The sequence below is a fragment of the Medicago truncatula genome, chromosome 3 (assembly GCF_003473485.1).
Source record: "Medicago truncatula cultivar Jemalong A17 chromosome 3, MtrunA17r5.0-ANR, whole genome shotgun sequence".
Lineage (NCBI taxonomy): Eukaryota > Viridiplantae > Streptophyta > Magnoliopsida > Fabales > Fabaceae > Medicago > Medicago truncatula.
Window position 1 is genome coordinate 29,348,878 of NC_053044.1, and position 27,785 is coordinate 29,376,662.

The 27,785-nt window shown below is 28.7% G+C and overlaps 2 protein-coding genes across 2 annotated transcripts; both read left to right on the plus strand.

The window, feature by feature from the left end:
- On the plus strand, positions 1-4,489 carry LOC25490932 (GDSL esterase/lipase At2g42990). The gene is made up of 3 exons (XM_013604843.3): positions 1-540; positions 1,661-2,153; positions 4,256-4,489. Exons 1-3 carry the CDS (start codon positions 172-174, stop codon positions 4,447-4,449), a joined length of 1,056 nt encoding a protein of 351 aa, XP_013460297.2. The 5' UTR covers positions 1-171; the 3' UTR covers positions 4,450-4,489.
- Positions 4,490-21,693: 17,204 nt separating this feature from the next.
- LOC25490935 (uncharacterized) lies at positions 21,694-25,621 on the plus strand. The gene is made up of 3 exons (XM_039831301.1): positions 21,694-22,119; positions 23,221-23,589; positions 25,169-25,621. The coding sequence occupies exons 2-3, from the start codon at positions 23,261-23,263 to the stop codon at positions 25,176-25,178; spliced, it is 339 nt and encodes a 112-aa protein (XP_039687235.1). The 5' UTR covers positions 21,694-22,119; positions 23,221-23,260; the 3' UTR covers positions 25,179-25,621.
- The last annotated feature ends 2,164 nt before the right edge of the window (positions 25,622-27,785 follow it).

Sequence of the window (27,785 nt, forward strand, 5' to 3'; positions counted from 1 at the left end):
TGTAGTAATTAGAATGCTGCTCAAAATGTTTATATATATGCAAACAAACAGGTACTAAAATTGTCCCATAAATAAGAGTCCTAGTATCATAGGACTCATACAAACAATCAATCTCTTTATATCATTCTCTGCAATCACTTGCATAATCAATTTAGTGAAACCAGGTGAAAAATGATGAAAATGTACATTTTATGGCTCTTCTTTATTCAAATTTTGTTGCATGTTTCAATATCAAACAGTGGAAAAGTTCCAGCTATAATTGTTTTTGGAGATTCTTCTGTTGATTCAGGTAACAATAATTTCATTCCAACATTAGCTAGGAGCAATTTTCCACCTTATGGTAAAGATTTTCCAAATGGTGATGCTACTGGTAGATTCTCAAATGGTAGAATTGCTACTGATTTCATCTCTGAGGCATTTGGACTTAAGCCAATTGTTCCTGCTTATTTGGATCCTACTTATGATATATCAGATTTTGCTACTGGTGTTTGTTTTGCTTCTGCTGGTACTGGATTTGATAATGCTACTGCAAATGTTGCTGTAAGTCTTTAGTTACATTTTTTTTTCTTGGTATTTAATCAAAATTTCTCATGAGTTTCTGTTTTAATTAGTTATTGAAATTGTAAAGATTATTAGACCATTTGGTTGCTAAAATTGACAAAAAAAGGATTCATGAAATTGAAAATTCATGATCACATAGTTTATTTGAATCAGTCAATTAGTTTCTGAAATTGTTTGGGATGGACTAATGTGGTTTAGAATTTTTATTTTTAATTTTAATTTTAAATATGATTGCAAAAATTTCATTAATTTTCTAGATAAATCTATTTCAAGAACTCAATTTGTGCCTTTCAAGAAAAAGAAAAGAAAAGGAACTCAATCGGTGATTTAGATTTTTTATACTCATGTGTTGTCCAACTTACATTCAATTATTTGAGGGTCAAATTTGTGCATTAATAACCATTTTCCATCATTTTAATACTTTAGCTAAATTATTGTATTAAAATTATTAAAGATCTCATATTATAGTTTTGTAGATTAAAAGTAGGTGTTAGTAGATATTTTTTTAAACATGGTGTTAATAGATGATTGAAGATGAAATTTTATGTTTTTTTTTTTTCACAAGCTAAAATGAGATATATTAAAACTGCACATAAAACACCCTGCACAAGACGTGCAAAAAGTGAATCATTGCTAAATATTTACAAATAATAGGATGCCACAAAGAGGGAAGCATCCGCAAGTAACCAAAAAAATAAATTACTGATGCACTCCCATACAAAGGAGTGGAAATTTTATGTTTTTGAAGTTTATAAAATCATATTTAATTCATCTTTCATTAAAAAAAAAAATTATACTTTTGTGAGAGATTTTCTTATAATATTCAAAACATGCATGCTAAAATTCTTTCAAAAATCCAAATGCTATACATGAGATGACTTAAAACTTAAAAGCATGGATAAAAGATGTTGATAGAAAATATTTGAAGGTCATTGTCTGAAAAGAAAAAAAAAATAGATTGATTAAAACGAAATTAGGTATATTTATAATGATAAAAAACGTATTTAATCTTTCATTATATTTGTTCACTTGGTTAAGGCCAAATTAATTGTAACTCAATCCATATGAAATTAGAGTTCAATTTTATTGTGTTCTCCAGGATGTGATACCTTTATGGAAAGAAGTTGAATTCTACAAGGACTACCAAAAGAAATTGAAAGCATCTTTTGGTGATGAGAAGGCTAAAGAAATAATTAGGGAGTCTTTATATTTGGTTAGCATAGGAACAAATGATTTTCTTGAGAACTATTACACTCAGCTTGAAAGAAGGATGGAATATAAAACTGTTCAAGAATATGAAGATTTTTTAATTGTTCTTGCTGAAAATTTCCTTAGAGAAATTTATGACCTAGGAGCAAGGAAAATTTCTCTGACAGGGTTACCTCCCATGGGGTGTCTGCCACTTGAAAGGGCCATAAATATTATGGGTCTACATAGTTGTGTGGATTATTACAATGATGTAGCTTTAGAGTTCAATGCAAAATTGGGATGCTTAGTATCAAAGTTGAATAAGGACCTCCATGGATTTCAATTGGTAGATGCAAATGCTTATGATTTGATACTGCAAATTGTTGCACAACCTTCTCAATTTGGTAAGTTTTTTTTTTTTTTCAATCTTGCTTGGTTCCTATAAAATTTTTCATCAATATTTTTAGTCCTTATAAAATTTTTCCATCGGCATTTTTAATCCCTGTAAAAAATTTCCATCAACATTTTTGGTTCCTAAAATGCTTAAGAAAAATTTCACATAGACTAAAAAGTATGATTTTATTTTGTAGGGGTCTAAAAACAAAACTGTGAATATTTATAGGGACTAAAATCTTAATTAACCATATTTTTTATGTTGAAAAATAAAAGGATATTCTAGTATTTATGTTAGTATATACTCTGGACAAGAAATTGTTTCATGATTTATTGAGGGTAAAAAAAAATCATGTTTTTGATTAATACCTTGTTACATGTTTTGAATCAATAAAATTTAATGTATTTGATATAGTTTTTAAATTAGATATATCATTCGATCATTATTGTAAATAAAAAAATTATTTTTAGATTCATTAAACAACTAATGCTTCTAGTTTTAATATAACCAAATATATCATTTATTAAATAAATCTTTAAAAAAAATTATAATAGTGATTAGAGGGTATTTATCAACTTTTGTTGATTCAAATATCTATTATAAAGTGAACCTAAATACATGTTCTAGTATTATTTATCAGTTATCTTTACATTCTAACTTTGAGGTGACGTTTGTTAGGAGACAAGCGAACATGGTTGCTCATACTTTAGCTAGGGCGGCTTATTCTTGGGCTAGTCACCGTATTTTTAATTCTTATCCTTCTTATATTAAATATTGGTTGATTAATGATAATAGTTAACTTTGTTTTGTTTTGATAAAAAAAAATACATATTTTTCTATTAAATTTATGTGGATCAAGCAAAAAATGAAGGGAAATACTAACATACATCCTTGGGATACATAAGAGCACATGTTAAAAAAATTAATGTAAAAATTAAGTTTTGAAAATTATATCAATTTATTTTTTGAAAAGTTAAAAATTAATTTTTAAACAATAAATATTTTTATAGTAGAATCTTTAAGATGTGTCGTAAGGGCATGGGGTAGCATGTCATCAATAACACAATATCATCTCAAAAAATTAATAGCACACTATATTCACTAGCCACTTGGCAAATAGAACCTACATGCAGAGAAAGTGGGGTGGTAGTGTGGTACATTTATACAACTATATTTACTCCCAATATTTAAAAGATCACAACATGTACCAAAAAAAAGAGGTCCACAATTTCTTTTTTGACAGAGGAGGTCCACCACAACTTGTACCACAACAAACACGATTCTCATTATTTCCTTACTAATAATAACTCTTCTCTTCAAAAAAAGCTTGCTTAAAAAAAATAAAATTTAGATTAATTATGGGTCATAGGGATCAAGACACAGTGACCACTACTGACCTATTAATTGCAAACCTAACTATCAATTCTAAACCATTAAGCCCACTTTATGTCATACAACTAACATCCCAACTCCTCTCTAACCATATGCATAAACTCTCCCAAATTCACTTAGTATTATTAAGTAATGGGATTTGTGTGTACTAGTCCTATGGTACCACTTGTTCCGTAAAATGGCATCACCAAACATTTTCTTAAAAGAAATTAAACCAGACTACCGAAATTGATATCGAAGATAATCGAATGCTTTAAGGTCGCAAGTCAATATCATCACATCAACTTAATTAGGTTTAAAATTCACACACATGTTCTTAAAAGAAATTGAACCAGACTACCGAAATTGATATCGAAGATAATCGAATGCTTTAAGGTCGCAAGTCAATACCATCACATCAACTTAATTAGGTTTAAAATTCACACACATCAAATGCTGAGAAGCGGAAAATTGCGGATTTGAATATGCTCTTCAACATATTAAATGTCCCCATCTTGTTGGTTATCAGCTCCTTTTTTAAGCTTCTATTTTATTTTATAAAATTAAAAAAGAGAAATGTAAGTTTCTTAATTTTTTCAAACATAAGTATGAGCACTCTTTTTTTTTTTTTTGGCTTTCGCACCGGTTTTCAACCTATCAATAGTGAGTGACTAATCTGGCTCGTGCGTAGAGCATTCTTTTATGACTAATTATTAACGTTCTATCATTAAAATTTATCAGGTTTTGAAGATGCAAGAGTGGGGTGCTGTGGAACAGGTAGATTTGAGATGGGTTTCTTTTGTGATCCAAAAAGCCCATTTACATGCAAAGATGCAAATAAATATGTATTTTGGGATGCTTTTCACCCCTCAGAAAGAACAAGTCAGCTAGTAGCAAGTTATTTGATACAAAAACATATTGGGAAGTTTCTATGATTCAATATATACAGGAGCAACAGGTCCTTTCAATTCTATAGAACACTTTTCCAAATGTAATTATGTAACCATGCATGCATAAATATTTTTGTAGAGGATAAATATCTCTATACATTTAATTAAATATGTAATATTATTTTTAAATTTAGCTTTGTAGTAGGGGGCCAAAAAATGTAATAGTAAATATGAAATAAAAAATTATAATATATTCAATGAAAATAAGATTAAATACATTATATTGTTTATTATCTAAGTTGTGCACATTGTTCCTTCATAGTATCATAAAATCCATCAATAATTCAAATTGTATCAATCTTTTCAAACCTCTCAATATAAAGTACTCAAACAATTTGGTAGAAAATTATCTTCAATCTTTTCACAATCTTCATATATAGAAGAAAATGATCTTTAACTTGTTTAATTTAGAATATATTTCTTTGTTTTCACCAATCCTTGACACAACTCGGAAATTGTTGATAAATTTCTCAATTTAGAATGAAAGGAACATCAAGTACTGCTTTGTAAATTTCGATTTGATTAAATCTACTACATGTTTCAATATAATCATTGTCAGTAAAATTCTGTATGATTGTTTCTTAAGCATCATGTTTATTAGGAGAAGTAGTCACAATATTCACAATCAATGTTAAATTTGGGGAAAAAAATGTATCAAGCCTATGGGCAAAACAATAAAAATAGTCACTACAATTTATTTTTGAATTTTTTGGATTAATTTGGATCGTTTTAAATATGGAAACAATACCCAAACCCACATGATTTCATCCATTAGAATGATCTAGATGTTCAGAAAACTCCGCCCAAACGCAAAAAAAAAAAAAAAAACGAATTTGTTGGATTGATCGGTCTCTCTAATCTTTTTTTTTTTATTTTTTAAAGGAGGTCAGTTAAATCTTGTCCAATCCTTCAAGATATTTTATTCCTTTATTTTGTTAGAAACATGGTCATTTTGCATCATTCAAAATGTTCCTTCAAGGGCTGGCAATGAACCGAACCAACTCGAAAATAGTTTGAGATTCGATTCGATAATTGACCTGTTGAACTTGGTTCATGAATCAAATGAGTCGAACTTGAGTTGAAAATTAAGCTCGTTAAATAAATTAGTCGAACTTGAGTTGAGTATGATTCGATTCGTTAGGTTCATGACCTAGTTCGATATATATAAAATATTATTTTGCATATTGTTATATAATATGTAATTTATTACAAGCTTCTTCTAATAATTATGTACTTTTTTCATAGGAATTATTACTAATTTGATTAATAATCAACGATAATTGTTATGATAGAGGAAAAAAGTTATATCTTTTGAAGGCTTTTAAACAAACATTTGTACACAAATAGTCCCACATCGGGTGTTTTGAAAATATTAGAGAGTAAGAGTGTATATATAGTAGCAAGTGCTTATGTTTTTCTACCTTTATAGTTTTATTTAGTTTATATTTTTTTTTTTTTTTAAGTCAAAGACATGTATTTTTGACAAAAAAAAAAATTGAAGAAAAAAAGCTTTTGAAATATACAATTCGAGTAGATGAGTTGAACTTAACGAGCCGAACCGAGTTGTTCGCGAACTTTAAACGAGCCGAACTCGAGTTAAAAAAAAAAGGTTCGTTTCAAACTCGAGTCGAGCTCAGACATGTTCGACTCGACTCAACTCATTTTCAGCCCTAAATATTATGCATGTAAGAACCTCATGCTCATGCTTACTTAATATACATTTGTCACAAGAGTTTTTTTAATTGTTACCACAATAGCTTATTATATTGATTTCTGTAAAAAAAAAATATAAAAAAAAAATAAATTATTATTTTGTTAGCTTTAGAATTGGGATTTGATTCATGCCACAACCTTAACCCTACCTAGTGTGAGGCTTTGACTACGGTCTGTGCACAGGTAGTTTTTAATTCACTCTTCATTTTATTTAAAATAGATTTAAATGTGTCATTGGTCCCTAAACTTTCATCAGATTTTGGCATTGGTCACTGCACTTTAGTATTGGTCCCTTCACTTTGTAAAAATATTGGTATTGGTCCCTCTGTTAACTTTCTGTCCAAAAAAAAAAAAACAGAAAAACATCTCAAATTCAGATTCATATTTCATAACCAGTTAAGATTTCGTAACCCTAAACTCTAATAAGCGTAATCATGTAACAATTCAGATTCAGATTTATATTTCAACACCGGTTAACATAAAAACATAATGTAACAAATCATATTCATATTTCAAACCAAGCAAGATTTCGTAACCCTAAACTCTAATAAGCATGATTCATAATCATGTAACAATACAGATTCAACTTCATATTTCAACACTAGTTAAGATAAAAACATCTCAGATTCAGATTCATACTTCATAACCAGTTACGATTTCGTAACCCTAAACTCTAATAAGCATGATTCATAATCATGTAACAATTCAAATTTAGATTCATATTTCATAACCAGTTAAGATTTCGTAACCCTAAACTCTAATAAGCAATAAGCATAATCATGTAACAATTCATATTCAGATTTATATTTCAACACCAGTTAACATAAAACCATAATGTAACAATTCAGATTCATATTCCAAACCAGTTAAGATTTCGTAACCCTAAACTCTCATAAGCATGATTCATAATAATGTAACAATTCAGATTCTGCTTCATATTTCAACACCAGTTAAGATAAAAACATCTCAGATTCAGATTCATACTTCATAACCAGTTAAGATTTCGTAACCCTAAACTCTAAAAATCATGATTCACTAGACTTTCCACCCGTGTGGCATATACATTGTAGATGTAGTAGACAAAAACAAATCTCAATGCATATCAAAGAGAATGAAATATGTGGTCCCCAAATATATGCTGAGGTTGGAATTCGAACCTCAGACACCACGCTTATTCACCTTAAAAATATTAGGCTTAAATATGCAAATTGTCCTTGTAATTTGGGCTCATTTTGATTTTCGTCCCTGTAAAAAAAAAAAAAAAATTAATTACATCCCTGTAAAAAAATAATTGTTTTAAAAATGTCCATGGCCCCACTTCACTGGTGATGTGGCATGGGTTTTGCCACGTGGCAGTTGCTGACTGTGCAACTTCTGCCACGTGCCACTGACGTGGCCGTCCACATAATTAAAAAATTAAAATTATTTTTAAAGTTTTAAAAATTATTATTTTTTAATTAAAAAAATATGAAAATAAATTCAAAAATTATTAAAAATAATCAAAAAAAACTGTTAAAATTAAATTTTTGACTTTAATTTTTTTTAATTTGAAAATTATATTTTTTTCTTCATATTTTAAAAAAAAATTAAAAAAATCATTTCATTTTTTTCAGAAATTTCAGATTTTATAATTTTTTAAAAAAATAATTTTTTTTTTGAAAATTATATGATAAAAATAATTTTAATTTTTTCAGATTTTTTAAAATGTTTTATTTTATATTTTTAAAACTTTAAAAATAATTTTAATGTTTTAATTATGTGGACCGCCACGTGGTATAAGTTGCCTAGTCAGCAACTGCCACGGGGCCCAAAACGTTGCCACATCACCAGCGAAGTGGGGCCAGGGACATTTTTAAAACAAAAAAAAATTTACAGGGATGTAATTAATTTTATTTTTTTTACAGGGACGAAAATCAAAATGAGCCCAAATTACAGGGACGGTTTGCATATTTAAACCAAAATATTAATTTTTATCAATCGTGTGTTACTTCATTCTTTTGTTAAAATTATATGTCAATGTTATATTATTGGTATGTTACTTCATCTTTTTTTATTTTATTTTTGACAAAATGTTACTTCATTCTTTTGTAAAAATTATATGTTAATGTTATATTATGTACATAAAAATAGCTCATTCTTAACCTCAACATGTAAAATGTTTTATTTAAATAATTTTCCTTTTATCGAATATTTGGCCTTTACCGTAAATGATACTCTTTAACTGTTTGTTGAAATGTTTCTTCCACCTGTTTATATAGATTATGGTTAAAATTAGGGCTTACGGGTTAACTTTAATTTATAAGAATATTAGGTGTGAGCATTAGAGTTGTTCATGAAAATAGGAGATTAGGTGTGAGCATTAGGGTTAAAATAGTAAAATTATGCAATAGGATTTAGGTTAAAATTTGGGCTTACATGTTAACTTTAATATATAAGAAGATAATCATGTAACAATTCAGATTCAGATTCATATTTTAAACCAGTGAAGATTTCGTAACCATAAACTCTAATAGCCTGATTCATAAACAGCTTAATAATGCACAAAAACCTGAAATAAAAAATAAATATCTTACTTTATATCTTCAGCGGCATTCTCGAGAAGTAAACGCCAATGGATTGGAAGAATGTTGTTAGGAGGCGCAAAGTTGACATCGTTAGGATTCATCGTAGACATGTGATCTCCAATAAATAAAAAATTAAAACGACAAACAACGTACAAAAAATGAACAAGAATACTTAATAAAATTTAAGAATCATAAAGTTGTAAAGAAGAGGAAGAAAATGACCTAACCAACATGTAGGGTTTGTGCTGGCTGATGATTGAGGAAGAGATGATGATTGAGAAAGAGAAAACGAGAGATGTATGTGTCTATTTATATACTTGTATAATGGGCTAGGCCAAAAATAATAAAAAGTAGAGTATTACTTTTCACCCTATGCATTTCTATCGTGTCCTATACTTTTTTCAAAATTGACCCTGTGCAATCCGGATTCATGTTTACTATTTCGAATTTTATAATCCGGACAATTCTTATTTATAATCAGTCATCAGACTCTATCACATTTCAACAGTTTTGAGTTTTGCTTTTAAAAACAACAAAAAATAATAAGTAAAAAATGTTAAAAACCTGTCAAATAAAATCATAAAAATATAAAAATTCCACAAAAAAATTATAAAAATCAAATAAAATCAATGCAGACTTTTCTGAGAATTAGGAAGATTAGTATTGTTCCCTAAAATGACTATCCAAGTTATAAACATGTTTAGAATTTGTGTTGATACAGTTTGGATTATATAATCAGAACATGTTCGGATTATGTAACAAATATATAACAATAAATTTAATTTAAGGAGAAAACTTATACAAAGTTTCTTATGAATTATTCCTTATTGTAAACCAATTATAAAATAACATGTGGATTACTAATCCTATAACCCTCTTTTACCTCCGTAACCACATATCAAACTCACAAAAAACAAAAACTCATGTTACTTTTTTATCAGCCGCTTTTATGTTGTACATCTGTGTTTTCCTAAAAAAAATGGTGTACATCTGTGTTGTTCATGTAACACCCTCTATAATTATTTGATTATTTTTAATGAGTTTAGAATATACTTAAATGATTTGTATGATTTATATGATTTATTTTGATGAGTGATATTTTGTTGTGATATATGTTGGTATTTATTAGTATAATATATATGCTATTTGATTTAGAAATATATATATATATATATATATATATATATATATATGTTATTTGTTATAGAAATGTATATTATTTGTTATAGAAATATATATGACCTGTTATAGAAATATATATAATTTGTTGTAGAAATATATGTTATTTAGTGTAGAAATATATATATGTTATAGAGATATATATTTTGTTTGTTTATACGATTATATGATTTATTAGGTAGCTTATTATATGTTTAATAAAATAAAATATTTAGTTAAGGGCTTTTTCGTGAATTTAGAGAGTTTAGTGGTGTAAGTGGAATAAGAGAAAAAAAAAGAAGTAGGTTAAGGAATTTTATAAATAGGAAAGACCTAGTTTAGAAAAAAACATAACGTACGACTGTTTTTGGAGAAAATGGAGAAAAAGTCATAGAAGGGAGAAGACAAGAGAGAGCTGCGATTTTCATTCTTTAAGGTAAGGGTGAGACTAACATTCAATATTCTTAAGCCTATGATTCTGAATTTGTGATTTAACATGTTGTTGTTGTTAGGTTGGATAATTGAGATTAGGTTTTGATTATTGATTTTTGAATTGAAAAATGTAGAAACCATCGAAATTGTGTTAAGAATTGAAGTTCAGGCTGTAGAATAAACATAGGTTGAGTTTCCTATCAAATTTGGGATTTGGGTGGATGAAATTGGGGCTTTTGGAGTGAAAACTGGTCTGTTCTCGTAGATTTGTCCGTCGCAACTCGCCACAGCAAGTACACTTACTCGCCTCGCGAGCTGCACTTTGACAGCATTCCCAGTTTCGCGTTCTTGCGTCTTTTTCACACGTTTCAGTTTTGAATTGGCCTTTGGTGTAAACATGAAAGTTGTAGATAATTGTGTTAGCTTTCCAGTGGCTTCGGTTTTACATGAAAATGATTTTTGGTGTTTGAGTTATGATGAAAATACTCCAAGGAGGTCTTAGTGAATTTTTATGAATTTCAGCACAACTTTGTCCGAATTTGAAAGGAAAATTGGTATTGATTGGTACATAATTGGTCTTAGGTGTAAACATGAAAGTTGTAGGTATGGATGTTAGCTTTCTAATGCCATTGGTCTGACGTCAAAACGATTTATAGAACTTGAGTTATGGTAAAATTACTGCACGTAGGTCACAGTGAAATCTTATGAAAATTCAGCATAACCATTTCTAAGTTAATCCAAAACTTATGGGATAATACCAACCCTCAAAACTAGAAGTTCTATGAGTTCAATTAAGGTGTTTAAGAGTATTATTATATGATTTAGTGTTGGGCTAGGAATGTGGGTTGAATATAATATTACTGATGATCTGTGAAGCTATTATAATATGATTTAGTGCTGATAGTAATGTAATATATTTGTATATGCATTATGTGAATTATATATGATGTTTAAGTTGTTGTTGATTATCATTTGATATTGTTATATCTTGAGATGTTTATGTGTCGCATATGTTGCTGTTGTTGGTTATGTGAAATATTTATATGTCTTATGTGGAAGATGTATGATGTTTAAGTTGTTGATGTTTCACATTAATATTGTTATGTTGTGAATTTCTTGTGCTGTTTCTGTTGCTGTTATGAACCCCCTTATGGTAATTGAGACCAATGATGACGTTTAATGCAGTCTGTAAAGCTGTTTAAGATATGTTGATATTAATTGAGCATGAGTTAATGTATTACACATTATGTAAGATATGATGAAATGTTATGATGCTATTGAATTGCAATTGATATATTGATATCTCTCTGTTGTTGTGTGACTTGACTGTGCTACTGCTGTTATTTAACTAAGTGCATGATGTCTATATATATGATGAAATGATGACGTTTAGCTCCAATTTATTGGATGCATGATGATATGTTGATTACGATAATTACAGTGTTTTGTTGTTATGAGTCCATGCATAGCATTTCATTGAGCTTTGTCCTCACCACGATTAGGAGCTTTGTCCTCCGCACGATTAAGAGCTTTGTCCTCCGCACGATGAAAGTATATTAATTCTTATGATGACGATTGGTACCACATGCATATAAGTGTCTAAGTTGCATTGTCGCATTTGTCGAGTCAAGGTCGTTGTTGATGAATTATCATCCATGAGTTGTTAAGTTGTCGATGAATTATCATCTATGAGTTGTCGATGAATTATCATCTGTGAGTTGTTGAGTTGTCTTCTACCTATGTGTTGTTAAAGAAGTACCTACGAAGATTATACGATGTTTATGATGTGAATTATATGATGTTGACTAAGATGATGCTATGTTGTTTAACATATTGATTATGATATTGTTACGTTGCTATGTTGTTTAAGATGTTGGTTATGATATTGTTATGTTGCTATGTTGTGTAAGATGTTGATTATGATATTGTTAAGTTGTTATGATGATGTATATAATTGTTATTATTAAGTGATGAATATGTTGTTCCATATATGATTAATTATTATTAAGTGAATATTATGTTATGTTATTGATGATGATCGAATGTTGTGATTACTTGGTAATTGTTTATCAAAGATGCTATTGTTTAAGATGATTATGTTTAAGATGTTTATGTGGAAGATTTATGATGTTGATTATGGTGTTAGTATGTGTTGTTATATTAATATAAAATGATAAATTTGTTGTTGTTATATTATTATAAAATGATGAATATGTTGTTATTGTTATATTATTATAAGAAGATGTTATGTTATGATGTATATAATTATTATTATTATTATTAAGTGATGATTATATTGTGTAGTTTAAGTTATTAGTGATGATGATTACATGATGATATCTATGAGTTGTTAAGTGTACTTGATGATAGTTATGTTAAAGTTGATAAGTTGTCTTTTATTCATGAAATGATAATGAGATGTTTGATGAATAATTATTATTATGAATTAATGATGTTGTTATGTTGTATATGAATTAATTAAGATGTTGATATGTTATATATGAACTATGAGTATGATGTGATGATCTATATTGTTATGATTTGGTTAATACGTGTTATATGATGATGTTATAATGTGGTGAATATGAAGTAAATGATAATTAGAAGTTGGTTGGACTATTAAGAATTATACATGAAGAATTATTATTACTAATAGATGAAATTATTTATGTTGTTAAATATAATTATTGAATTATATGCTTGATATTATTGTTTTGTGAAATCTCACCCCTTCTGCTTGAAAATGTTGCTCTTCGTATGAGTAACTTGCAGGTGATCGAGTTTAAGTTGCTGTTAGATTGCTGTTGTGAGTGGATTAGCTCTCATGTGTGTCTTTAGGTGCTCTGATACGTAACGGGATGGGAATTTTATTATTGTCTTTCTATTCCTTACGTATTGTTTTTAAGAAGATTTATGACTATGATTTAGATTGGATTATATGAGATAATTATGAAGAGGCCTTCGTGCCAAAAACTGTTTGATTATTGAATAATCTCTGCTGCGAAGTATTAAAGACTTTTTAGTTATTGAATTTTAAAGGATAAATAGTTATTTATTCAGTTTATGATTTTAAGAAAAGAAGTGTGACATTCCGTTTTTGTGAATTACTCTGATTAAATAAATGAAATTTTTACGTTGGGAAAACGGGGTTTTACAGTTCCCCTCAATACAACCGACAAAGATTGCCAACTATTTTCATATCGCTTACACAAAAAACAGTATTTCCATATTATTTTATTATCTTAAATGGTAGTTCAAAATTAGTATATATCATAAAAATATTTATTTATGTTAAAATAGATTAAAGTGTAGTGCATATTTTAGAGATGTATGGTTGCACGATGTTTCTTGATAAAGATGTATCTTAAATTGTGAGTTTTAAAATAGGTTTACCAAATTATCTTTATTAACTATTGATTTGTTTTCCACTAAAGTAAAAATAAAGCTTGAGGAGTAATGTATATATTATTAATTAGAAGGTACAATAAAAAAAAAAAAGATAACATTGTACTAAAAACTGAACTTCAGATTACTAAGACCTCTTCATTTACGAATTGTAAGGTTAACAAAAAAAAAGACATTGATAATTTAATGATTTAAAAAGTTTTTCAAACTTAAGAGGGGGTGTAACATGAAATTATAGTGGTGAAAGTAGCAATCATCAAAAACAAGCTCAGCATCGTTCTCCCTGGAATAAAATAAAATAACACTGAATTCAAAACTCCATTGAGAACGCCGCCGGAGTTTCGCATCGGCCACCAAGAACAGCGTAATACTTCGTCCAGGTTTTCCTCTTTTCCTTCCCTTCAACTGTAGCGCTAATTGCGCCGCGATTGTCGGATGATAATAGATCTCCACTCCACACCTTGATTCCGCTATTGTGCGATTAGTTTTGGGTTTGAGAGTTTTTGATTATGATAGTTCTAAACATACACCAATGCATGTTTGTGTTTGTTATTACGGTAATTTTCCATGAGTCATTGTGATACCAAACATTCAATAACTGAAGCTTTGATTTTGTAGCTTTTGCCTAAAAAAAAGTGATTTTTACGCTTCAAACACGTATCCAAACATAGATTATGATAACTTAAACTCACTTTTAGGGTGTGTTTAATTAGTTGGGATGTAAGTATGAGGAGTAAAGATGATGATTGAAATCAACATCAGGACCCAATGAATTACATTCTACTTCCTCCGTCCCTAATTATAAGACCCTTTTGAGAATTTTTTTTGTCCCTTTTTATAAGACCCTTTTGTTATTTCCAACTACATTAATTATTTCTTTATATACCCCTATTTATTATACATCTTTTTCTTCAATCAACAATAACATGTTGAAAACATAAACTAACATTCTTTCTTAAAGGATAAAATTGTAAAAACAATAGTGATTACAAACAACTTTAATACAAATATCCAATATCTTAATTCTCGTAATTTTGGCAAAAGGGTCTTATATATAGGGACGGAGGGAGTAGTTTATAACTATGTTTGAGTTCAAGTAATCCGTTTTTTGTATGACGGCTGAAAATTTTGATTTTTGTGAATAGCTACACTGAAAATAATGATTTTAGCTTCGAATTTCGCTGTTTTCTTCTTGTTCTACTAGTAACATACCCGTGCTGACGCACGGGTACAGTAACCGTTTGTTGCTTAAAAGAGTCTAATTTTCTTTTTAATGGTTGTTATATATTGTTATTTAAAAATTTGATGTTTTTTTTAGGTTTTAAAAATGTTAATATAACTTATTTACATGTGATGGGCAGTTATTTCTCTATAATGATTGTTACATTTTGCAGAATATGATAATGCACATTAAAATATAATACAATTTTTACATAACACAAGTTTATTTAAATTTGTTAAACTTGAAACGTAAACAATGTTATAATATTTGAATATAATGGAAAATGAGATATTGTGTGTATATTTTAAGTTTATATAGATATTAAAAATAATATCCAACAATTTATTATAATATTACAACTTTTGCTAAAAAAAGAAATTACAACTTGTCATGTAATATTATAAATAGTTTAACATCATTTTATAATTGAATTGAGGTGATGATATTATAAATAGTTTAAATGTTTTAGCATGAACAATTTTTATAAATGACAACTTGTTGTGTAGATCAAAGTTAGTTTAGTCAATGATAATATATCTTGTGTATTTTATTTTATTTTCCTGAAAAATTAGTCAATGTTCATTTATCCCATGCATTTTAGTTTATGAGAGTTCAATATCATTATAGAATTGAATTGAGGTGACATGAAACATTTTAGCAAAACCAATTTTTTATAAATATCGTTTATCAAAGTTAGTTTAGTTAGCGACAACTTGTCTCGTGCATTTATGTTACTTTTGAAATTTTAGTCAATGACCACTTATCCGATGCATTTCAGTTATCTACGAAATTTTATTCAATCTCTGTTTATCCTGAACATTTTAATTGATAAGTGTTCAATATCGTTGTAGAATTGAATTGAGGTGATGATGTTATAAATAGTTTAAATGTTTTAGCAGGAACGGTTTTTATAAAGGACAACTTATTACGTAAATCAATGTTAGTTTAGTCATTGATAACTTATCCCGTGTATTTTATTTTATTTTTCTCAAAGTTTAGTCAATGTTCATTTATCTCGTGCATTTTAGTTTATGAGGGGTCAATATCATTATAGAATCGAAGTGAGGTGACATTATAAACAACAGGAACATTTTAGTAAGACCAATTTTTTTATAAATATCGGTTATCATAGTTTGTTTAGTTAGCGACAGCTTATCTCGTTCATTTATGTTACTTTTGAAATTTTAGTCAATGACCATTTATCCGATGTATTTCAGTTATCTACGAAATTTTATTCAATCTCTGTTTATCCTGTGCATTTAAGTTGATAAGTGTTCAATATTATTGTAGAATTGAATTGAGGTGATGATGTTATAAATAGTTTAAACGTTTTAACAAGAACAATTTTTATACAGGATAACTTGTCGTGTAAATAAAGGTTAGCTTAGTTAATGATAATTTATCCCGTGTATTTTATTTTTTTCTGAAAGTATAGTCAATGTTCGTTTCTCCCATGCATTTTAGTTTATGAGGGTTCAATATCATTATAGAATTGAAGTGAGGTGACATGAAACATTTTAGCAAAACCAATTTTTTTATAAATATCGTTTATCAAAGTTAGTTTAGTTAGTGACAACTTGTCTCGTGTATTTATGTTACTTTTGAAATTTTAGTCAATGACCACTTATCCGATGCATTTCAGTTTTCTACGAAATTTTATTCAATCTCTGTTTATCCTGTGCATTTTAGTTGATAAGTGTTCAATATCGTTGTAGAATTGAATTGATGTGGTGATGTTATAAATAGTTTAAATGTTTTAGCATGAACAGTTTTTATAAAGGACAACTTATTGTGTAAATCAAGGTTAGTTTAGTCAATGATAATTTATCCCGTGTATTTTATTTTATTTTCTGAAAGTTTAGTCAATGTTCATTTATCCCGTGCATATTAGTTTATGAGGGTTCAATATCATTATAGATTTGAAGTGAGGTGATATTATAAATAGCATGAACGTTTTAGCAAGACCAATCTTTTATAAATAACAATTGGTTATGTGTATAAAAGTTAGTTAGTCAACGACAACTTATTCTGTACATTTATTAATTAATTGTAAATTTATTTTTATGATAGTTTTTAAAATTTCCGCCACACCACACGCACTACTACCACACTTCAACTCTACACACATTATCACTCTCTTTCTATTATTCACTTTCCGAAATCCTCACACGTCTCACATATATCAATGACATTTTGACTATATATATTACGACTTGTACTGTGCATAATAATTATTTTTAATTTTTACCATGGACAATTCTACCTATGTATAATATTTATTTAAAAATTTATATCCCTGACGACTTGTCCTATATAGAATAGTTAGTTTAAAATTTATATAATTGTTGACTTGTATTGTACGTTATAATTATTTTAATTTTATGTTATTGACAACATCTCATGTGTATAATAATAGATTTTTAAATTTTCAACAGTGACATTGTCTATAATCCTTAAAAAAAAACTTATATCGTCTATAACAATTATGCTAAAAAATTTATCAGTGTCGATTTGACCTGTGTCAAATAATTATTAAATTTGAACATTGAACACTTATCAAGTGTGAAATAAAGATTTTAAAATTTATATCAACGTCGATTTGTCTTTTGTGTTATAACTATTTTATTTTATTTTATCAAAAACAACCTGACTCATGTATAATAATTATTTTATAATATGTAGCTTAGTATTTATTTTGTACATTTAATCAATACAATCCCGTGTATGTGTTTAACGGTGATGATAATTATTTATATATTTTTATTTGTAACGACTTGTCCATTATATAATAATTATTTTAAATTTTCAACAATGATAACTTCTTCTATGTATAATATTTGTTTTAAAAATTTGTGAGACTGGCGACTTGTCCAATGTATTATAATCATTTTAAAAGTATATTATTGGTGAATAGTCACATGTATGACCATAGTTTTAAATTTTTTATCAATAACTAACATGAGCAAAAATATTGGTGAATAGTCACATGTATAACCATAATTTTAATTTTAATTTTTTTTTGAGAAAAATAATTTTGAAATTTAAATAGTTAAATATATTATTTTTAAATAGTTAAATATATAATAAAAATTAATTGAGTTGTATTAATTTTGAAAGAGAAGATAACAGCTTCTCTCTCTTCCGTATACCATATATTTGAAAGGGAATTTTTATTTATTTTTTTGTCAAAATTTTAAAAGGAACTTTCAAAAAAATATTGAGATAAAAAAGTTTTATTTTTAAATGAGTTAAAAAAAAATAGGACGGACTTCTTTAAATTTCGGCCCATTAATAGCCAATAGCCCAAATTATAACACTAAAACAAAGAAAATCATAAACAAAATATTCATTTCAGCTTCTCATTCTCTCTCTCATTCAAGTGTTCTCCACCCGCATTAGAAACCCTAGCCGCTGCCACCCTATTTCTGGCGACTAACCACTCCGACCAGTCTTCTTTTTCCAAACGAAATGCATACTATTGAAGCTCTCTTTCTCCTCTATCTTATATCAAATTATATTTGCAAAAGGAGGAATCTTGAAAATTAGTAATTTTGAGATCTGTGTTGTCTAACACTTTCGTTGTTTCTTTGTAAATTATTACCACATTTGACTCCATCACTCAGTAGAAAACTCAAATGTTTCAGGATGCTTTAGAGTTCAGACCATGTTTTTGACTGCCTATTAACTAAAATTGTCACTATAGCACCTAAGTATATGCACAATACTTCTTCTTCTGCATCTAATACATCAATGGAGTGCAATTTTTTCTCAAACTTCATACATGCAACAACAACAACAAAAACAACATAAGAGACACTAAAAGATAAGTATCAAATCTGTGTAATTTCTTCTCAACTTTATGCATGCAACCACAAAAACAACACCATAAGTGACTATATGTATCAAATCTGGTTTGGATTTGAGATTTTTTTAATAAATGAGTTTCACAAGTATTGAAACTGTAGATCAATCATTTATTTTTGAAATGTTTAAATTTCTCTAAATATTTTAGTTTTAATCTACAATTTCAGATATTCTCTCAACTGTCTATTTGTTCGTGTTGTTATATATATATAATGAAATTACTTTGTTGATAATTTAAACCATTTTTTATCCGTCAAGCCACATAGTTTTGTTTCTAGATCTGAGAAAAATTTATTTTAAGTTGTATGGTTTGAAAAATCATTTGTTTGTTTCTAGATCTGAGAAAAATTTATTAATTTCTTTAAATAACATAAATAATTTTTTTGGATCTAAAAACAAATTAATATACGATATTTCTTTTTTCAAGCCAAAAAGTTGCCATTTCGGTGGAATAAATATATGAACCAGACATTTAATATATAATGCTAATTAAAGTAAACACCGTGTTCCTCATTAACCATAATTTTTTTTTATGAAGTGTTCTAAAAAACTAATAGTGTTTTTTGTACAATAAATATAATTAGTAGATAATTACAGTCATAGACGCCACTTCCTTAAACAAAATTATGTATACGGATTACAACTAAACTTTTTTCTTATGTATTTATCTTCATTTCTTCAAAACAATATTTAATCACACAAAAAATATACTGATCAAACTCTTCACGGTTTTCCTTTATCTTGTATTTAAGCATCTCTTTCTTTGTAGTTTGTTAAAGTGATAAGAACACCATTCAACTTTCCTGCAAAATATAATAGTTTTCAATTTTATTAGCATCATACAAGACACTAATTCATTATTTTAGCAAAAATTTATACAATACGTACTAAATTAATTAATTTGTCTTTTCATTTCCTCACTGTTGTCTACTTACTTTGTTTGTAGTTTGCTGACGGACAAAAACTCTATTCAACTTTCTGCAAAAACATATCTAGATCAAAATATGTAGTTAAAGATAAATACAAATAATGAAGATTAGAAGAACAAAGAAGAAGTACATATTTTATTTTATTTTTTTGAACAAAGAGGTACATGATAGATTATGAAAAGAGTAAATTACTTACTTGTGTCTCCTTTCTTTGTTTGTAGTTTGCTGAAGAGATAATTGAAGATTAAGACAAATAATGAAGATAAGAAAAACAAAAAAGAGGTACATATTATGATAATGAAGAGAGTAAATTTTAGACATCAAATACCCTTGTGGATCTCTGATAATTTTTTTTTATTTTGCAGGACTTTCAACTACTTGTTCAGTTGTAAAATGAACAGCTTTCAAGTTTCCTGCAAAATAAAATTAAAATAGTAGTTGGAGATTAGAAAGTTTGAAAATAAGAAAATGTATTGACATTTGTAGTTTGGGTGAAAGAAGTTGAGAATGACAAATATGAGTGAAAGTGACTTTGAATATATGGTTTCAAAATCTTTGTGTTTTAAAATTTAGGGGGGAGTTTTGAAATTTGAAATATGTGATATGACATGATGTAAGTCATGAATGACATTTTTTTTTCATTGAAAAATGAGAAATTTTTAAAAGTAATGGAACTATGGGAATGAGAAAGGCAGTTACATTTCGTCAAATCATTTGGAGAAAAATGTGTACAAATTTAAAACCATAAAGTAATAATAATAATTAGATGACGTCATCAGTTAGAAAAGGTAAATTTTAGATTCAAAAGTAACTAAACTAAATACTTTGTTCAACTTGCATGATATCATCATAGTTACTCATGCCATCACCTAAACCGGTACTTTTTATCATGACATCATTAAAGTTACTTGAGGTAATTTAGTTCAATAAAATAAATTTATGACATGTTTTACCCCATTGTTAGGACGTCGCAATCAACCATTGTATGACATAAATATATTTTCCGCAACATATTCTCTTCTTATATTAAGAGAGATATATATAAAAATCGAAGTCCATCAAAATAAATAAATAAATAAATTACATAGTTATTAGCGGAAATTAGTTACACTTGTGATGATCGTTGTCCGTAATTAGTTTTTTTTTTAAAAATAAATTAAACTTTGAAAAATGCAATTATGCACATTAAATTAAGAAGATAATGAGTTTTAATAAGGATTATTATGAAATTTTGGTGGACTTTGATTTTTATATATTGTTATTGTTGTTAGAAGAAGTAGATGTTAGTAGATTTGTATCACTGATTACTTCGCCCGTGTATAAAAATAATTATTAGTAGAAGTAGATGTTAGTAGATTTGTATCAGTAACGACTTCGCCCGTGTATAATAATAATTTTTAAAGTTAACAATGCCAACTTGTTTCGTGTATAATAAATCATTTAAAGTTAACACATGAAATTAAGAAGATAGTGAATTTTAATAAGGACGGTTATGAAATTTTGAAGGACTTCGATTATATATATATATATATATATATATATATATATATATATATATATATATATATTTTGTTAGTAGAAGTAGATGTTAGTAAATTCATATCGGTCCCCCTAAAAAAAAAGTAGATATTAGTGATGACTTCGTCCATGTATAATAATAATTTTTAAAGTTAACAATGATAACTTATTTCGTGTATAATAAATATTTTACAATATTTTTAGAAGTTAAATAAACTACTACTATTTTTTTATTATTTGATAAAGAAATTATTATTATTATTATTTATATATTTTTTAAAGAATTTATTTATTTTTATTTTTATTATGTTACACTAATTTTGCAATAAAAAAAGTCTATACCCCTTTACCCCTTTCTATCTCGTACAAACCTAGAGTATTTTTTTATAATTTTCTTTTTATTTTATTTTTTGTCATTTAACTTTATTCCACACACACCGTATTTATTTCAAAGTTAATTTTCTCTCTCTTCACCAAAGAAATCTGGAAAACTCTCTCATTCTCAAACAAACCCTAGCCGCCGCCTCCTCCTCCTCCTCCTCCCTCCTTCAGTGTGTCTCCGGCGGTCGTTACATTTCTCCACCATCTTCATCCTCTCTTTTTCATCTGTAATTATACTCTATCAAATTTATTTCAAGTCAAAGATGATTTTAAATTTCCCTACGACCATCTTTTCGGCTAGATCTTGACATCCACGTACAAGCTTTTGAAAATCCATCACCATAAAAAGAGTCCCCTCCATCTTCTCTACAAAACCCATTTAAAAATATCAGGAACGGACAACCTTCGCCGGAGCTTGCAACCACCGCGCCGGAAAAGAACTTAAACCTTGGCTGTTGTCTTCATCAAGGTCAAGTTCTTTACATATTTTGTTTCCATTACATGCAACAACAACAATACAAATATGAAATTGGATGTGATGTTGTATTATAACTAATGAATATATTTTGTATATTTGCTTTTTTGTTGTTGATATAATTATAAAATTGTGTTAGGACTGTTTTTGTTAAATATACATGATATGAAGGTCAACAACAAATGAAATAATTAATGATATTAGGAAAATGAATTCTTATACCTGCCGTGTTCTTCTTGTTGTCAAAGAGAGAATGAGAGAGGAGAGACAGTTGAGAGAATGAGAGAGAGAATGAGAGAGTATTAAATTATGAAGGAGTAGTGAATGACAATATAAGAGTATTTGAAATTTGAAATTGAAAATTTGCCTCCAATTGATTGTAGATCTGACATTAGATTATATCTTTTTTGTACAAAAGAAAACTTTTTTCGTTTTCCTTGTCAACCAAAATCGGATTTATTTAGTTGGCATCAAATGGAAATGACTTTATGAAGAGCAAATGAACTAAACTATTAGTTATTTGTAGTTACATGACATCATCTTAGTTAATTGTGGTAATTTGGTTGAATAAAGTAAGTTAAAGACAGATTTTACCCTTACTTTGGTGATTTGTCAATTAACCAGGCTGGGGCATTAATAGGATTTCCACAACATCTTCTCTTCTTATATTAAGAGAGATTGATAAAGAGAAGAGTGAAGGGGCATAATTTTAAAGCCTTATGAGATCACTAGGTAGAAAGTCTGTCGTTGGTTAAGAATAAGGATATAGTTGAAACGATTTTCGTTGGTTGATTGTGAAAATATATGCTCTATTTTCGTTGGTTGATACCATGTAATTAGCATAATAAAATTTGACTGAGGAACAGACAATTGTCTAGCTCTTTCTTAATCCATATAGTATCTAAATAATGTTCCTTGAACAACTTATTACAAACAATTCCTTGAAAAATTCTAATGTAGTGTAGTTACCACAGATAAAGATATAATCGACCTTCCTCTTTTTGGTTTGAACTGTTTTTCTAGAACAATCTGTGCACCAATATTTGCTGCTGTTGTAGAGAATTGAGTTTATTGTGTTGTTTTAATTGTTCTCAGAAAAGAAACAGAAGCTGTAATCGTCTCCATTTCACAAGATATGAACTCAGTTGTAAGACGTTTATCCGGCTTATTCAGACAGTCTGGTTGTGTAACTCAACCTTTTAATGCTCAGCATCATCAACTGCAGCAGCTTCAGCCATGCAGAGGCATACGAGTGCAAGTCTATAATGGAAACCTGGAAGGGGCATTGGCATTGATGCAGCGTAAGATGACATCAAGTGGGATCGAGAGGATGATAAAGAAGGAACAAAGATTCCATATCAAAAACTCTGAGAAGCGTGTTTTAGCCCGAAAGAGCTTGGAGCGTAGGCTTCGATCAGAGGATCTTGCTAGGAAACTCAAGTCCATTATGATCAAGAAAGTCAGGTAATTAATTCCTATTTCGAAGATTGAATTTTTGCCTTAGAACATAGAATAGTATGCACCTTGCTAAGAAACTTAAGGCCATTATCATCAATGAAGTCGGGTAATCAGAACCTATACGAAATACTAGTTTTATTCCTCATTGTAGAAAAATACGCACCTTGTTTCTGGATCTCTTTTTACACTAGTGACACTTTAAATATATTACGTTAGTCAAATTCCCAAGAATACCCTGCAGTTGTGTAATCATTTTAAATGACAATATTAGTTTATTTCTTACTGCACACAACGTTCCTTTACGATTAACTGATGACAATAGATAGAACTCCATGTGAGTCCGGGGTCTTGCACCCAATACATCGGTTATTTGGCATAGGATATCTTGGTGTTTTAGGACTTCCTGGGAAACAAAATAGGATTAACAACAAAAACAATCATTTGCAAAGAAAAAAAAAGCACAAACAATCAAGCCTTATCGCCTTGAGTTATGATCATATTTGGGTTGCCTATAGCTTTTATAGGCATCCCTCTACCTCTCAGTTATTTGGCATAGGATATATCCGTGTTTTAAAAATTTCTGAGAAACAAAATAGGATTAACAACAAAAACAATAATTTGTAAAGAAAAAAAAGTGCAAACAATCAAGCCTTATCGCCTTGAGTCATGACCATATTTGAGTTGACCTATAGCTTTTATAGGTATCCCTCTCTGCCTCTGACTATTGAACTATCTTGTCAATTTTTATTAGTGCCCTTATGGCAATGGGTCTTGTCCTCACATGTCCAATGTCCAAACCACCTTAAATGAGGTTATATCGTTTTCTTACAGCTGGAACTACAGTAATTTTCTCCCGAATAATTATATTTCCAGTCTTGTTGGATCATTCATTCATCTCAACAAAAGTAGGATCAAGATAACGAAAATCCAATCTGTGAGCATAGTGATATGTGAGTTTTCAGCTGAAGTGAAATAGTTTTGTCTAAGATGTTAACTTGGCTGCAATATCGTATAATAGTGAAATGAGAACTTTTAGTTGAAGTAAAAAGCTTTTGCCTCATATGTTTATTTACCTGAGTATTCTGACACAGAAGATATACATTTTTTGCCTATATCAATTTGTTCACCAATTAATTTAGTTTTAAAGAAACCATATCCTATTTGAAACCTTGTTATGCATGGAGTCGAATCTTCTTGCAAACTATAGAAATATCTATATTTTAAATTGACATGAGTACATGGCATTTAATTATTTCAAAAGTTTAAGAATTGAAAGGAAAAACATTCAACTTATAGTTTTCTGGACAAATTCTTTTCCAACCATATTTGATAACTATTTTGATAATGATAATAATTTCTTTTTACTCCAACCCACATATCTTTCTTGTTCCCATTTGTGTGGAGGCTTCGCAGGTTTCTATTCTTTTTTAGTTAGGAATTATGATAAACTTCATATTGGATTGAATGGATATTTTGTCATGACTGACTTTGTAATATTTTACCTTCACTTCCTTTTGCCCCAACTATTTTTGTGCTGCTTTCATTACTGACATATTCTATATTTTATTCTATTGCAATATGACAGGGGTCTTTGAGGCACTGTTATTGAGAAAAAAGGGTTGGTGTAAGCTGCAACTATGCAGTATTTTTGTAGGTGACAATCACAGCTGAAATACATTCTTCCAAATTGTTCACGGGGTAATATGTACTTTGGTAGATATGCTTTTATGTGTGAGATGCATCTTTGCAATCTAACCAACTAGGAAGACAAATAAAGTAGGTGTTTTGCGATGAACAACAGACATGCTTTATATTTTTGGTTAAGTCCTGACTTTGAGTGAATATATATGTTGAACTCCCCAAGTTATGATGGTACTTTCCTTCCTTTATACCTGTATTCTGGTTTGATATGAAATATATGTGATACCGCATATCCATGATATAGCATCGTGTATCCTCGATATTGCATGTCTTCAATATCGTGTATACATGATATCATGCATATATGACTCGTGGGATGTGGTAATTTTTCTACTCACACAATAGTCTTAGTATGTTGTCGTTATTATCAATAACACTTGATTACAAATGATTTAAGAATCATGTTCTATTATTCAATATCTTCTGATGATCAAGTCATACTAATGTTCTATAGAACAAACAAACTATTGTGAAGACTTTATTATGCTATTTAATGAATACCATAATAAGAAGTGTCTTATAAAAATAGAAATCAATGTCATAATACAAAAGCAAATCCAACCAACTTAGATTGTCTATTAAGTGGCTGAATCCAATAGAACTTTCATAAAAGTTCGCTAGTACAGGTGTATTGAAACCAATCTTGATTAGATGAGGCGACAAACACTCCTAAGTCAAAGTAGGTGTGATCTCATTCAAATATGTTGATTTAACAATTGGTGCAAATACTAAAAGGAACTCCTTTTGGAAATCAGGGCTATGTGTCTTGAGGTGTGATGTATAGGTTGTCGGTGTGTGAAAACTGAAATCTTTCTATCAGGGGTTGTGTGGTGCAACTTAAATTGGTGTTGCATGTTATTTTCAGTCTTTTACCTATCCTTCTTCAACTCCATCAGGTATTATTAATAAACTTAAATCTTATTTTAAACACTTTCTATGGGTGAGAGTGGGGAGGCAAGGAGAATTCATTAGGTATAAATGGGAGAGAATGTGTTGTGATTGGGAGAACGGTGGTCTTAGGATCAAGAACTTTGTAAGGCAAATGACTAAGGAAGTTGAGAGTTGAGAACCAGAGGTGTAGTTTAAGAGTTGTCAAACAAAATATGGAGTGAATTGTCGCAAGATAATTTGATCAAGACGAGTTCAATAACCCTCAATAGACAGTGGCCCAAATCTGTCAGACAATTTTTCTCTGAATTTCCACAACGTTTTCAAATGTGGGATTAGGAGTTAATATTGCTCTATCTAATTAAGGAATAGAGTATTTCAATTGTTTTATGGGTGTTTGCATGACATGGATGTGGATATAAAATAGTCTGGTTAAAAACTTAAAATGTGGTGATATGTCTTAGGTTGTAAAATAAAATTTGCAAAATGCTCTGCTGTTTTTATGTTTAATTTCTGGTAAGAGTGCAGGACAGTGTACCTAATTTTTTTTTTACCAAGAGAATGTACCTAATGGAACAAGCAAAAAATTAAGTAACATGTAGTGGAAATGTGCTTATTGATTGGAGTTAATTTTGCACCAAATTTATGGGATCCAGAGCAAGTGTGTTTTAAGTTAACATTGGGTAGCATTCGGTTAGTTTGTATTTTTTTTGTCTCATTGTCTTGTATACGAATAATCTGTGTATTGTGGGTGGTGTGTATGGCTCATCTTGTGCTTGGATCTATCTTCTTTTACCAGTATTTAAATAAAATCTTTTGTATCATGGTGAATATATATATATATATATATATATATATATATATATATATATATATATATATATATATATATATATACTCGAAGCCGACCAACATATATTGAGGCTTAAGTCGACTTCTTAAAATGAGATATTTTTCAAGTTAACAGTACTTATTTTAGTAAAATCGTTATATTCATTAATTTTAAATTTTTATATTTGTAGTTTATTGAGATGCATTGAGTTTTAAGAATAGACGACAAACCTTAGGATTCAATAAGTGTATTGGAGATTGTCCATCAAAGAGGTTCTCGGTAGTAAACGTTGAATCCACACTCTGTGGGTGTTTAAATTCTTGCTAAAGACTAATGTGTCCCTTGATAATTTTGAGGGGCTATTGTAGACTTTTTTTAAGTACTAAAATTGGGTTTTGACATTTTGTAAAAATAAATTGGGTTTGACATTTTTTTAAGACAAATATTTTACTCAAAACATATCTCTATGGTATATATGTATGCGTGTGCTTAGTGCTTTCTCTTTTACGTGACTGGACACTCTCGTGGTTGAAGAGTTCAATTTAATCTTGGCCATAGAAAAATTATGAATGGGAAAGATTTTAAAAAAATATAAAAATGAGAGAAATAAACGTTTAAGGGTGAGAATATAACATGAGAGGAAATGGGTGGAGTTAAATTAGAGAATCCTTTTTTTCACATAAAGAAAAAAGTGAATCCTTTTCCTTTTCTAGTTTCTACTCATAAAAGAGGGGCAAGTTTGTAAAGTTTAGTTTTTTTTTGACAAGAGTTTATAAGTTTA